We start from the raw sequence: 14,661 nt of genomic DNA, 5'->3' as shown, positions 1-14,661 counted from the left end.
AGAAAGCGAGGTAAGGGTACGTAGCCTTGCCCAAAGCCGTTGCTTGCCTGCACACTGTGGGTGGGCAGTTGGCAAGTAGTTAAAAAAAAATGTTCACAATGTTATATTTTTTTAATACATTCATTAGAGTAGCTCAATGTAACCATAGTAACAGTGTACTACTCTGGGGGGGGGGGGGGGAGACTGCGGACACAGTACAGGAGATGACCAGAGACTGCGGACACAGTACAGGAGATGACCAGAGACTGTGGACACAGTACAGGAGATGACCAGAGACTGTGGACATAGTACAGGAGATGACCAGAGACTGCAGACATAGTACAGGAGATGACCAGAGACTGCGGACACAGTACAGGAGATGACCAGAGACTGCGGACACGGTACAGGAGATGACCAGAGACTGCGGACACGGTACAGGAGATGACCAGAGACTGCGGACACAGTACAGGAGATGACCAGAGACTGCGGACACAGTACAGGAGATGACCAGAGACTGCGGACACAGTACAGGAGATGACCAGACACTGCGGACACAGTACAGGAGATGACCAGAGACTGCGGACACAGTACAGGAGATGACCAGAGACTGCGGACACGGTACAGGAGATGACCAGACACTGCGGACACGGTACAGGAGATGACCAGAGACTGCGGACACGGTACAGGAGATGACCAGAGACTGCGGACACAGTACAGGAGATGACCAGACACTGCGGACACAGTACAGGAGATGACCAGACACTGCGGACACAGTACAGGAGATGACCAGACACTGCGGACACAGTACAGGAGATGACCAGAGACTGCGGACACAGTACAGGAGATGACCAGAGACTGCAGGCAGTACAAGAGATAACCAAAGACTGCTGACACAGTACAGGAGATGACCAGAGACTGCGGACATAGTACAAGAGATGACCAGAGACTGCGGACATAGTACAGGAGATGGACCAGAGACTGAGGACATAGTGCAGGGGATGACCGGAGACTGCGGTCACAGTGCAGGAGATGACCGGAGACTGCGGACACAGTGCAGGGGATGACCGGAGACTGCGGACACAGTGCAGGGGATGACCGGAGACTGCGGACACAGTGCAGGGGATGACCGGAGACTGCGGACACAGTGCAGGGGATGACCGGAGACTGCGGACACAGTGCAGGGGATGACCGGAGACTGCGGACACAGTGCAGGGGATGACCGGAGACTGCGGACACAGTGCAGGGGATGACCGGAGACTGCGGACCTTTAGGGAGGGAGGGGGAGCGGGTACCTGAATTTGACAGGTACCAGCTCCCACTTCCGCGGAGTTCTCCTTCCTATACTGTGGGCACCTGACTTTGACAGCCGGGGCCCACTGCGCATGCACAAGAAGCGCTGTGCTTTGTGAATGGCCCGGCGTCTTTTGGGACCTGTCATGTGTCCCAGAAGACACCGGACCATTCACAAAGCGCAGCGCTTCTCGCGCATGCGCAGTGGGCACCCGGCTGTCACAGATGCTGGGGCGGGAAGAAGCCTGCGCGGGAAGACTACAGTGCTGGACCGAGGAACAGGTGAGTTCCTGCCGCAGAGAACAGCTGAGCTACAGGCCCGGTATTCTAACATTGTGGCAGCGGAAATACCGGACCAGCCGCTTTATATTTGCTCCATAAGACGCACTGACATTTTCCCCCCTTTTATGGAGCGAAAAATACGGTAATCCCTTTTATTTACAACTGACAGATTTACTGGGCTCTGGGAGTACAGCTATTGCTACACACTTGGCACTCTGACAGAAGAAACTCTGGGGTGGATTTACTAAAACTGGTGCACTCAGATTCTGGTTAAGCTATGCATTGTAGCCAATCAGTTTCTAGCTTTAGCTTGTTCAGTCAAGCTCTGGCAATAAAATCTGGAAGCTGACTGGTTCCAGATTTTGCAGAGCTGAACCAGATTTTGCACTCTGCAATTTTAGTAAATAACCCCCAGTGTGTTCTCACACACAGCAGCTCTGCCCGCTCTCCCCTCTACTGCCCATTTACAGATGGGCTCATATAGTACAAAGCGTTCTGTGATTCGGCAGAGGGGTGGGAACAGTGCTGCATGAAACTATGCAGCCTCAGAAGTGGAGATTAGAAGGTCCAGAGCAGAGTGGTATAGTCAGAGCTATAATTCCAAATGGCAAATGTAAATTAAAGAGATAGGTCTACCTGGTGACATGCACTTCTTTGGACCTAACTCTTAGTAACCCAGCACATTTTACAAAGCTCCTGGATTCCTCGAGTTCAGTTTTCAATGCTCACTTTACAGTTCTCTTTCATTCATGGCTTCATAAATGCAGTTCAAAGCATGTTGTGACGAGAACTCATGTACACTTTATTAGATACACCTGTTCAATAGCTTGGTCACATGGCAGCAACTCAATGCATTTAGGCATCTAGACATGGTGAAGACCAAAATGTATTCTGTTACAGCACACAACAATAAGTGTATATTAATTGGTTTGTGCTAAAGTTAAAGTGTCTACAAACTATGGTATATACACCCACTGGCCACTTTATTAGGTGCACCTGTTCAATTGCTTGGTAACACAAGTTGCTAATCAGCCAATCACATGGCAGCAACTCAATGCATTTAGGGATCTAGACATGGTGAAGAGTACTTGCTGAAGTTAAAACCAAGAATCAGAATGGGGAGAGAAGGGGATTTAAGTGACTTTGAACGTGGCATGGTTGTTGGTGCCAGACAGGATGGTCTGAGTATTTCATAAACTGCTGATCTACTGGGATTTTCACTCACAACCATCTCTACGGTTTACAGAGAATGGTCCGAAAAAGAGGAAATATCCAGTGAGCGGCAGTTGTGTGGATGAAAATGCCTTGTTGATGCCAGCGGCCAGAGGAGAATGGGCAGACTGGTTCGAGATGGCAGAAAGACAACAGTAACTCATGTCAACATGGACCAAAATCTCTGAGAAATGTTTCCTACACCTTGTTGAATCTATGCCACGAAGAATTAAAGTGGAGCTTCGGTCATTTTTGTGTTTATTAAGCCTGGGTTCACATATCTGCGGTGCGGTATATTGCATGTGATTTGCACAGGAACCGCACCGCATTTCTGTGCAAATCACATGCGATTTGTGTGTGGTGCAATTGGAGCCATACATTTTGTATGGCTCTATTCGCACCGCACCCGTACCAAAAATGTGCAGGACGCTTTTTTTGGTCCGCACTAGAATCAGATCGCATGGGTATTCACACCTTGTCTCCCTTATATTGTAAAGCGCTGCACAAACTGTTGGCGCTATATAAATCCTGTATAATAATATGATAATAATAATGGGTATTCACACCTATGTGATCCGATTCTGCACATCGCACCGTGTTTTGCAGACCTCTTTCGGGGTGTTGTTAACATACACACCCGCAGCGGTTCGCAAGAACGGGGTGCGATTCTGATGCGGTGCGGAATTCGCACTGAAAACGCTGCAAATTCTGCACCGCATCAGTGTGAACCAGGGCTAAGGCTCCATGTACACAGGACACTTCTGAATGATGGAAACTGACTGCTGGAAAACGTAGGTTAAAAAACATCTGTTTAGCCGCGTTTGCATACTGCATTTATGTGCGTTTATGAGCGTTTTTGAAGATAACCTCAGGAGACCTTCCAAAATGGCCAGAATGCACTGAAAAACAGTACAAAATTAACTATTTCAGACATTTTGAGAGAAATAGAGAGAGCAGAAGCAGAGAGAGAAGTATTTGTTGAGATTAGCTGTCTTTTCTTTTTTGTGGTGTTTGGATGTGTTCCAGCTCATTTCTGTGCAGAAATGATTGCAGCAGTGTCTAACATATTTTCTTTCATGCGAAACCTCAAAGTATGGTGTACCAGGTCCATTTGAGTACCAGGAAAACGCATTGCATGCATTTTTCATGATGAAAAAAGGCTCCGGGCAGCATCTGGAAATGGAAGAGTTAAATACATTTTCCAAACGCAAACGCTTAGAAACACGGTTAGCCGCGTTTACAAGTGTTTGGCGTTTGAAACGCTGATAAAATCTACTACTGAACGCAAGTTTGGTGCGTTCAAAAAAATGACTGTAAACTCAACTGCCTGTAAATGAAGGTGTGTACATGGACACATAGGAAAACATTAGGGTGAGTTCAGGGGCTGCTGAAAAAAATGCTGAACAGCTCTTAAATGTGAATTTATCAGCTGCAGTGCACATGGAGCCTAAAAGTCAGCAGCTACAAAAAGTGTAACTGCTGACTTTTAATAAATACACACTCACCTGTCCCAGTGATGCGCTCACCCGCACCGTCCCTTCTCTCCTTCTCTCCCTGGAGCCGGCCTCTCAGCTGTGGGCACCAGGCTTGTGACAGCTTGCGGCTTCACAGCCGGGTGCCTACTGCACATGCACAAGTCGCATTGCGCCTCCTGATTGGTCCGGCAGTCTTTTGGGACCTGTAAAGTGTCCCAGGAGACTGCGGGAGGAAGGAGGGCACCAAACTTGCGGCTCACTTTGCAGCAGTGAACTGAGCTGGGAGTGGGAGCGGGTACCTGTCAAAAACAAGTATTCGCTCCCCCTAAAAAAGGGCCAAATATGGCAGTGGAGGGGGGGAGGAAGCAAACAAGTGGAACGTCTACTTTTGGGCGGAACTCCGCTTTAACCACTTGCCATCTGGCTGCTGTATATAAACGGCCGGACGGCGGCAGTCCAGGGGCAGGTTGCCATTCATAAACGGCGCCCGCTGTTATGGACTGTGCATGCTCCCTGGGAGCGTGCAGCACTGCGATCCAGTGGCCGCTGTGTCCTCCGATCGTCGTACGGGATCTCTGTGTGAGGTCCCAATCATGTGCTCACTGATTGGCCAATCAGTGATCACATGCAGAGTAGTAAGCAAGATGTCACTACTGACATCATTGCTTACTACGTGTGAAATCTGTGAATGATCACAGAGGTCACATGGTACAAGGCTATTCACAACAGCCTTGTACCATGTGACAAGCTGTGAACAATCACAGCTCACACAATAGTTCTCAATGGCTGCAAGAATGCAGCCAGAGAGAAGGAAAAATGATTGCTTTTACAGCCTTTATGGGTATAAAAGCAATCAGTGTAAAAAAAAAAAAAAATCTTTATCACCCCCCCACAAGTAGTAGTGTCACCATGGTAACACCGCACTGCTAGGGTGACAGTATGTAGAAAAAAAACAAATTATCTAAAAAAAATAAAAATGTAAAAAAAAAAATAAAAATTATTTTTGGTTATAAACTAATTTGGGTTATTTGTTTTTACTAAAAAGATAGATGAATAAATTTTGGCCAAGATTTATGATGAAATATTATTTATTTGCAAAATGTTATAAGAAACACTTTTTTTCAAAATTTTTGGACTTTTTCATTTACATAGCAAAAAAAATAAAAATCCCAGTGGTGAATAAATACCACCAAAATAAAGCTTTATCTGTCTCAAAAAAAAATGCTAAAAAAAATTCATATGGGTACACTGTTGCATGATCGCGCAATTGTCATTCAAACTGTGATAGCGCTGAAAGCTGAAAATTGGCCTGGACAGGAAGGGGGTGAAAGTGTCCGGACTGGAAGTGGTTAATGCAGTTGTGAAGGGAGTCCAACCCAGTACTAGGAATGTGTACATTACAGAGTGGCCGTAGAGCAGGGGTGGACTGACAACTCAGGGGGACCCCGGGCAATAGGGGATCATGGGGCCCCTGTGTCCTTGCCCAAACTCAAAAAAGCCTATGAAAAAGGTACCAGGGGCTTCTCAAGGGGCCCCCTATTGACCACGGGCAGTGCCGGAGTTTCCCAATGGTCAGTCCGCCCCTGCCATAGAGGGTATATAATGTAGATAACTATGCCCTGTACATGTTTGGAATAACAACCTGCAACTTAGTACAACGACAAACTAAACTTGCAGCCACAGCTCAAGGGTGGACTGATCATTTGGAAACTCTGGCACTGCCCGAGGGCCCGGGGTCAGTAGGGGGCCCCTTGAGAAGCCCCTGGTACCTTTTTCATAGGCTTTTTGAGTTTGGGCAAGGACACAGGGGCCCCATGAGTTGTCAGCCCGCCCTGCCACAGCTATATCTCCTAGTCCTGCTCCTTCTCTCTCCAGCCCACCTGTACTCCACTTTAGCGCCCTCTTTTGTTCACAGCGAATATCTTCAATGTGCCTGAAAAGCGGAAGTGACGAAGAAACCTGCAGACGGCGCAGTTGGTGTGACGGAAGTTGTGTGGCTCTCCGGGTCTGGGTTGCTGCTGCATAGAGAAAAACAGCCGCAAAGATGTCCATCGAGATCGAGTCCTCCGAGTGAGTATATGAGGGCGGTGTGAGGTGTGCGGGATCCTCCGAACACGTTGTGTTTGTTCAGGGAGGGGGGAGTCTGCTGCATGTCTGAGGCTGGAATGGGCTCAGTGTAGGATCCTCTCATGAAAGGGGTGACAAACGTTTGTGGGGTGTGCTTGGACGTTTGCCTGCTGGTGGTTAGGGATCAAAAACATAGAAAAAGAACAGAATCCCTTGTCTCCATATTTGGGGAAATGCATTGGAGTGAATGGGGAAGGCAAAATAAAGCTGTGCTCCAGAGAAGGTGAACATGGAGCTGCCTGAACATTACTGGGGGTTAGCTGAAAAAGCAGTCATAATTAAAGTGTTAATAAACCCACAACAGTCTAAATCAGTCTGTATGGGCAGCACAGTGGCCAAATGGTTAGCATTTCTGCTTGGCAGTACTAGCTTCATTGGTTCAAACCTGCCTGGAGTTTGCATATTCTCCCTGTGCCTGTGTGGGTTTCCTCCGGGTACTCCGGTTTCCTCCCACACTCCAAAGACATGCTGGTAGGTTAATTGGATCCTGTCTAAATTGGCCCTATTATGTATGAATGTGAGTTAGGGACCTTAGATTGTACATCCCTTGAGGGTTAGGGACTGATGTGAATGTACAATATATATGTAAAGCGCTGCGTAAACTGACGGCGCTATATAAGTACCTGAAATAAATAAGCAGTAAAGCATGCTTGTTATACTCACTTTGGAACCTAAGGTGTTAACACTTCATAGTGTGTAAAAAGGGTGTTTGATCCTGTCTTCTCTGATCCTCCCCTTCTACCGGCCCTTAATCCATCTGCTGATAGTATAGAGCCCTAGGAGGCACTCTGCACATGCTTAGTTTGGTGTGTGTTGCTAGAGAGTTTTTTTTGGGGGGGGTGGGTTGTTCATGTGATCACACAGGGGCAATCCGCACTGCCCAGTCAGGAGCCATGCAGCCTCATAAGACAGTCAGAGGAGAATGAAAACTCCTCCGACAAGCTTTAAGCAGTGCTCAACTGGACACTGATAGAAGTCACAAGACTGTTACATACTGCTGATGAGAAAAGGTATTTAGCAGTTTAAATTTACTAAAATAATTGCATATCCATGTTCAGTGTACTGTGGGAGACCAGATATAGTGAATGCAGGGTCCCGGGCTTAGTAACACTTTAACCAGCCTTCCAGGCTCTGCACTGTTCAGCTAGGTTCACATTCCTAGATTGTAAGCTCTAAAGAGCAGGGCCCTCGATCCCCTCATGTTTTGCATTGTATTGGTATTGTTCTGTCACATGTTCTGTCCCCCTTTGTAATGTACAGCGCTGAGCGAACTATTGGCGCTTTATAAATACTGTATAATAATAATAATTAGTGCAGTTCTGTGTGGCTCATTTGTGCCAGCACAGCAGCCCCTTCATTTGAAGAGGCTGCTGTGCCTGCATTTTCCTGCAGGAAAAAGGTCTCGTTTTTGCTTTTTTAAAATGTAGCCACGTGGACACACACTGTGGTTTTCAGTGGGTGGGGATGCCATTAAAAGTTAAAGCGATTTTTAAATGCGGAAGGTTTTCTGCCTTCATGCATTCTATACACGAAGGTAAAAAAAACCTGTGTGCTGTTCCCCTACAGCCTGCCTTAATACTCACCTGAGCCCCCTCGATCCAGCGATGTGCACAGGAGTCTCAGCTCTTTTGGGTTTCTCTCTCCTCATTGGCTGAGAAACAGCAGTGGGAGCCATTATCTCGCACTGCGGTCAGTCACAGCCAGTGAGGAGGGAGTGGGGGGGGGGCATGGCCGAGCTGTGGCTCTTTGTGTCTTATGGAGGCATAGAGTAGGGCTCAGGAGCGAGCAAGCACCAGTGCCCCCAAGGCAAGCAGAGGCACTGGTCAAGAAGGAGGGGCAGGAGTGCTGGCAGGGGACCAGAGAAGAAGATCTGAGCTGCTCTGTGCAAAGCCACTGCACAGGACAGGTAAGTAAAACATGTTTGTTAATTAAAAAAAAAAAAACAAACCTTCAATATCACTTTAATGGCTCCCCTTTGCGTTTTCTTCAAAGCACTATGTTTTGGGTGTGAGAATATCTGTGATTTACACACGTACACAAACAAATATGAGCCTATCCTTAGGGCTAGTTTACTCTAGAGTGACTCTCTGAAGAGCAATCCACATATTGTATTGCCTCTTCATCTGCTGCTTGAACCCCACACTAGCACACCAATGCACACATCTGCGGGGTGTCCCAATTCAGTTGAACAGGGTAGCATTCAGAAGGTGGTACTACCTACTGAATGTCACAGTGGGGATAATTTTTAGTGGTGCACCGAAATGAAAATTCTGATACAGATACAGAAAACTCAGAATGCATGTGGCCGAGAACCGAAACGAAAATGTCTGCTTATCTGGGGGTTGGGAGGCTCCCTTTTTTTTTTTTTATCATGATTTTATTGCTTTCACAGAGGGGACCAATAGTCCCTTATGTGATCGCATGAGTGACAGGTCCTCTTTGTAGGTTGGAGGGGGTGGGGAGAGCAGGGGGGGGGGCAGGAGAGGAGCAGTGTATACAGAGAGGCTGTCACAGTATGTCGGTGCTGATTTTTTTCTTCACTATAGCTAACAGAATTAGCTGTCACTTTCTCCGGAACTAAAGGAAACGTTCTCAACCGCCCCCCCAACCACATACTTTTGCTACATTTTTATCAGTGCCCTCAAAAATTAGGCTCTCAAGGATAGGGATGTGTCATTCCTATCGCCTGACATGCGGGACATACCGTTCCAGGTGCTGCGCAAGAGGTTTTTCTTCACATTTAGCTCTGCTGCGGGCAAGCAGCAGGGTTTAAAGCTGATGGTCCCCCTTCTCCTCCCGCCGGATGTCCCATCGTGGCATGTCCCCTCCAGACACGTCACCGCCAGGCAGTGTGGCCCACCTCTCCCCTTCCCCATGTCCTTGACCTGCTAAACAGGGAGGTCCTGCCCCGGAGCTCCTTCACCTCCTTAAACGTCACCGCCGGGCTAGTGCGGCCCCCCTTCTTCACCTCCCTGGGCCTCCAGCAAAGTGGAGTCTGGTCTCCAGAGAGATGGAGTACAGGCTGCACCAGCCGCCCCGTGGATACTGGGAGTTGTAGACCTTTTTCTGCTATGTACTCGAATGTCCAGTATCTGTAAAGATTACATGGTTTGTTACTCGGGGGGGCCCTTGGTGGACCTTTCAGACTACATGGAGGGGGGAGACCACCATACATGGAATGGAGATGCCACCAATATCTGTCCTCATATAAATCTCTGAGTCCTATTTATACTAATGCATTGCGAATTCTGTGCGCTTCCTGCATTGCAATCCCACAGCGTCCATGCGATCTGCTGCAGGGGTCAGTCTTAAATGAACACCCCGAAATAGATTGCAAAACACAGTGCAATTGCTAGAATCGCATTGCGTGGGTGTGCAGCAATGCGATTCAGGTGCAGCCAAAAAAAAAGGGCTCTGCACCATTTTGGTGTGGATGTGATCTGATTTGAGCTATACAAAATGTATTGCTCAAATCGCACCTCACAGGCATCGCATGTGATGTGCAAATCATATGCTGTATTCTGCACAATGTAAGTGTGAACCTAGCCTTAGAGTATGGCCTATACCAGCCCTCACCCCCCCCCCCCAGACTAGCTCTCTTGTAAAAGCAATCCGAGTGGCTAACTAGCTGCTGGATCACATATACAAGCAGCGCCGCCTTCCGTGGGCTGTTCCATCCCACTGGGACACCCGATCAACTAGCCGACACTTCTGCCAGCTGATCATAGAGGTAGGCAAAGACTGAAACTGCTCTGTCCACCTCTGTGATATTGGTAACCGGAAGCAATGAGCATACATAGATGGAACCAAAAATGCAACTTTCCAAAAACCGCACCAGGTGAAAACTCGGAGATGTGAATGTGTCCTGTAGGAAATCATGTTAAATGGACTGTAGTGTGTTTCGGCAAAACGCTGCAGAAACCGCTTAGGTGTGAACCTAGCCTTAGACCCAAGAAGTTTTTTTTTTTTTTTTTAATTTCCACACCCCTGCAAGGAGCATAACACCTAGGCGAGGATGGTACGCAAATATATGGCCTCTCGGTGGCTGGGCCTTGACGCTACGAGGCTGCATATTTGCATACACCTTGTAAACAAACATGCAGAGAGTGTGTGCCCTGCGCACTCCCAGCACATTCACCGGCACCTCATGGAAAGGTCCCAATCGCCACTTCAGGAGGTTTCCTATCATGCGACTGCTATGGCAGCCAGTCATGTTCACCCTAAACCCCACCTTCCGGTGTCACAAACCCCGTAAAGGACCGGAGGTGTCAGTGCAAAGCCGTTAAAATCTAAAGCCTCATACACATTTTTTTGTTTTGTTTTGTTTTTAATTTAACCAAGCGACCTGAATAAGGAAAAAAAACTGAGAAGTCACCATACTAAAAATGTAACGTTAGTGCAGCATTCTCCCCCACTGTGCTATTGTTTTGACAAGGGGTGCACTTCTGTCCACATCTGCCCCCCCCCCCCCCAACATTGCATTAATAGCATTGCAGGGATCATTGTAATTCCTCATAAGCAGAATGGATAATGTTGCCCCTGTACACATTGTAACTACTTACAAACTGCTTATTTTTCTTTTGTCCCCCTCAAGTCTGGCTGTGGCTATGCAGGATTTGGGCAGCTGAAGCCGGCCTGGCTTCATTTCCTGGATTTCGTGCAGCATACCTAGCATGCACCCAGGATCTCGCGCATGAGCAGTAATGACACTGCGAGGCGCGCTTTGTGTACTCGCATTAAATGCACAGAGACTCCTGGGATCGATGACGTAGATATCCCAGGATTCAATGGGCAGGGCTGATGATGCAATCGCCTAGGCAGCCCCAACCGGCAGTAACGGGGAACATTACTAAAAAGGTACTTTCTGCGAGAAATTTCTACATTTCAGTATCCATATCTTGATTCACTAGTGGTGTACATTACAATGTGGGTAATTTCTAAAAATGACTAGAACTCTGCTTTAAATGTAACAATTTTGGGAAACCGTTAGATCGATGGTTGGGTTTAAAATCTACTTTAGGCTAAAATATGATAAGGAAAGTTTAACAAACAAAATTGCTTTGTCTCCCCAGCGTCATACGTCTTATTATGCAATACCTAAAAGAAAACAGTTTGCATCGTGCATTGGCTACATTGCAAGAAGAAACAACAGTGTCTTTAAACACTGTGGACAGTATCGAGAGTTTTGTGGCGGACATTAACAGTGGACATTGGGATACAGTTCTGCAAGCCATACAGTCACTAAAGCTGCCAGATAAGACACTCATTGATCTCTATGAACAGGTAAGGTTTTAGTGGATTAACATCTCCTGTGCCCTTCACTGCAGCTATTCGGGCACAGATTGGGCTTGAATAGTCGCATCCTCTGCTAATCTAGTAGAGGAATTTCAGCTGTGACCTTGGAAGTAACATAATACACATCATTTCTGGTGTCAATAGTCACAGGAGGGATTGATGAATGGATGTTCCCTGAGTTCCTCGTGCATTCACTGTGCAAGCAGTTTCCTGGTTTCCCTGGAGCATTTGAAGAGCCCCATAAAAGTGACTGGGTGGCTCTTAAGCCCTTTGCCAGCTGTTAAAGTTGGTACCAAGCTCACAGCTGCCCCTGCCATGATCTTGATTAAACTACTTGTCTATCATTCCATATAAAATATACCGTGTTAGACATGACTAAGTCTAACACACAGTTTTATAGTCTTGCTCTTCCATTTTTTGTTCTTGTATTTAAATTTTGAGGTTTGTAGATTAGCACGTAGCAGCAAAGGAGATTAATTTTTTTTGTCTAGCTGCAACACTGGGCTGTTCTTAATGTGTCAGCCACCTCAAACTTGCTTTCTGAGAAGGAGCAGTGAACTAAACTTATGTAATACTGCAAAGGAGGAGTCTGACAAGTAAACATGGCTTTACCATGTACATGTATAATAACAAACTACACATAGAAACATGTTTTTAACAATCATTAATTGATATACTTTAAAATATTATACATGTTTAAAGGAGAGGTACAACCAAAGCTCTTTTGACTGTACTTCTGTGGATCACAGGCAGTTCGTTCTGCACTCCTGTGACCTGTTTTCAAAGTCAGGATTCACACCAGATTCTGGAGCGGCACTCTCAGCAATGTGCAGTCCAGTGCTCCAGTAAGCACGGGAGGGTGGGGTGGTGCAGTGCAGACAGCGGTGTTCAGAGCGGCTGTGAGAACTCTGTCATGTAATCACTGAGTTCTCACACTTGGAGCCGGCGGGGGACAGATGCAACATCCACCTAGGTAAGTATGATGTAAAAAGTAAACCATTTTATTTATTTATTTTAGGTATATCTTTCCTTTTTACAAGCTTTAGGTTTTTAGCCATTTAAAGGCTAAGTTCACTTTTTTTTTTTTTTAAATAAAATCCAGCTCCCCTATGCACCAGTATACCTCAGTTGCAAAAATACTTGCCCTGTCTTTGATCTGAAGAACAAGGCCTAACTCAGTTATTGGTAAATTTCTTAGAAAGCTTTTTCAATTCCTGGAGTTTAGACACAGGACAGAAGAGCCAGTAGGAACCCCGGAGCATATTACCAGCTTATCTCATTAGCACACACATCCTGCACTGACCTCATTAGCAGTGGTGTATTTAGGTTTTGTGCTGCCCTAGGCAACACAAAAATTGGCGCCCCCCCCCCGTGCTCAAACAGAGCCTGACATTGACCAAGAACACCCCTGCCCTCCACCCAAGCCATCCTCAACCACTGCCCCCCATACACCAGCCACCATCCCCCAGAGAAAGACACTCACCTTCACATCCCCAGGAACGAGAGTCGTGCTGTGCATACACCGTCATGAAACCCACAGCATCTCTCGGAACCCACCAGGTCCCCATGCCACGTGTGTCCCTTCTTCCGTCCCTTTTTCCAAGGGGTAGTGTTACCCCCCCCCACCCCCCACCCCGAAAAATGCCGCCCTAGGCAAATGCCTTGTTTGCCTTGCAGTAAATACACCCCTGCTCATTAGCACACACCCTTCACCCATCAACTATTTTTCACAGCATCCCTGGGATCTCTCCCCACATGCATTTACCTTGCTACCCCAGCATCTCTACAGATGGGCTCCGGCTGCATGCAGCCCAATGGATGGGGGGGGGGGTTCAAAACATTGACCCTGCCATATTATAAGAGCTGTGTAAACTCCCCTCTTCTTACCTGATTAGTCTGGATATGGGGCATCTGGATCTGTTGATACAAGCACCGCGTGTCACACTAATGCAGTAGGCAAGACTTATTTAACAAATAAGTAACTTGTTAAAATGAGATTGTATGTTTGAAACATATCCACTTTTAAGGCTAGTTTTTAACAGTTTCATCTTGTGCCTTTTTTTTATGTACTGCACAGTACTTGATTGGTAGCAACATGTGTGTTCAGTTTATGCGTATTGTTAAACATTGTAATGACGTATGCGATGTCTTATGGTTTTTTATGTTACAATTTCCAGGTGGTATTGGAATTGATTGAACTTCGTGAATTGGGAGCCGCTAGATCTCTCCTGAGACAAACTGACCCCATGATCATGTTAAAACAGACCCAGCCTGAAAGATACATTCACTTGGAAAATCTCTTGGCAAGATCATATTTTGACCCACGTGAGGTATGTTTGATCCAAAATAGGTTGACTTATATGGGCATATTTTAAGAATGGTACAAAGTCCTGACAAGCAGAAAACCCTTTGTAATCAGATTTTTGCTTTGTCATTTTTATTGGGCTGATTATTTTTTTCAAGATTACAGCAGTTTTAAGTAGGGATCGTTTGGATGGTTACATCTCAGAGGTAACTCAACTCTGCCTCCTGTGTCCCACGGACTTCAGTGGGTGCACTTTCCTGCTCTCCCTTCAAATTTAATAAAGTGTTCTTTATGTTAATGTTGAAATTGCTGTAGATGGATATTGATGAGAAACCAAAATACAAAATGAATGAAAAACACCTCTTGCATAATGGAAAATACTGGTGCAGAGACCTTAAAGATGTTGGTTGGTTGGTTACTAATTTATCTAGCATCTGTCAGAACTGAAATTTAATTTTGAGGCCTTAAGCTGGCCAAACAATGACCATACAAGAGCGTCCTGTTACCCTGAATGGTTATCCAGAATCCTGTTGCAAGAGCCAAGGACACTTTCACTTTGACCTTGGCTGTGGTGATAATTCAGCATTGGATTCCCTAACAGAAAGAGATGATAGACACTTCAATCCCCTGTACCTTCCAAAAATGTAAATATTTGTTTTTGGTGTAGTTCTTCTTTAAATCAGTACTCCACTCTGA

The 14,661-nt window shown here is 46.3% G+C and overlaps 1 protein-coding gene across 1 annotated transcript in view; it reads left to right on the top strand.

The window, feature by feature from the left end:
* Positions 1 to 6,172: 6,172 nt before the first annotated feature.
* Positions 6,173 to 14,661, top strand: part of SMU1 (SMU1 DNA replication regulator and spliceosomal factor) — a 30,263-nt gene continuing 21,774 nt past the window's right edge. The window contains exons 1-3 of the mRNA XM_089675579.1: positions 6,173 to 6,308; positions 11,438 to 11,648; positions 13,838 to 13,990. Coding sequence (XP_089531705.1) covers positions 6,283 to 6,308; positions 11,438 to 11,648; positions 13,838 to 13,990 — 390 coding nt within the window. The 5' untranslated portion in view covers positions 6,173 to 6,282. The remainder of the gene's footprint in view (positions 6,309 to 11,437; positions 11,649 to 13,837; positions 13,991 to 14,661) is intronic.

The sequence above is a fragment of the Staurois parvus genome, unplaced genomic scaffold (assembly GCF_062004578.1).
Source record: "Staurois parvus isolate SC_StPar_1 unplaced genomic scaffold, SC_StPar_1.0 ptg000013l, whole genome shotgun sequence".
NCBI classification, from domain to species: Eukaryota; Metazoa; Chordata; class Amphibia; order Anura; family Ranidae; genus Staurois; species Staurois parvus.
The sequence above is the reverse complement of the archived record's forward strand: the minus strand, read 5'-3'. Positions and strand labels throughout refer to the sequence as shown.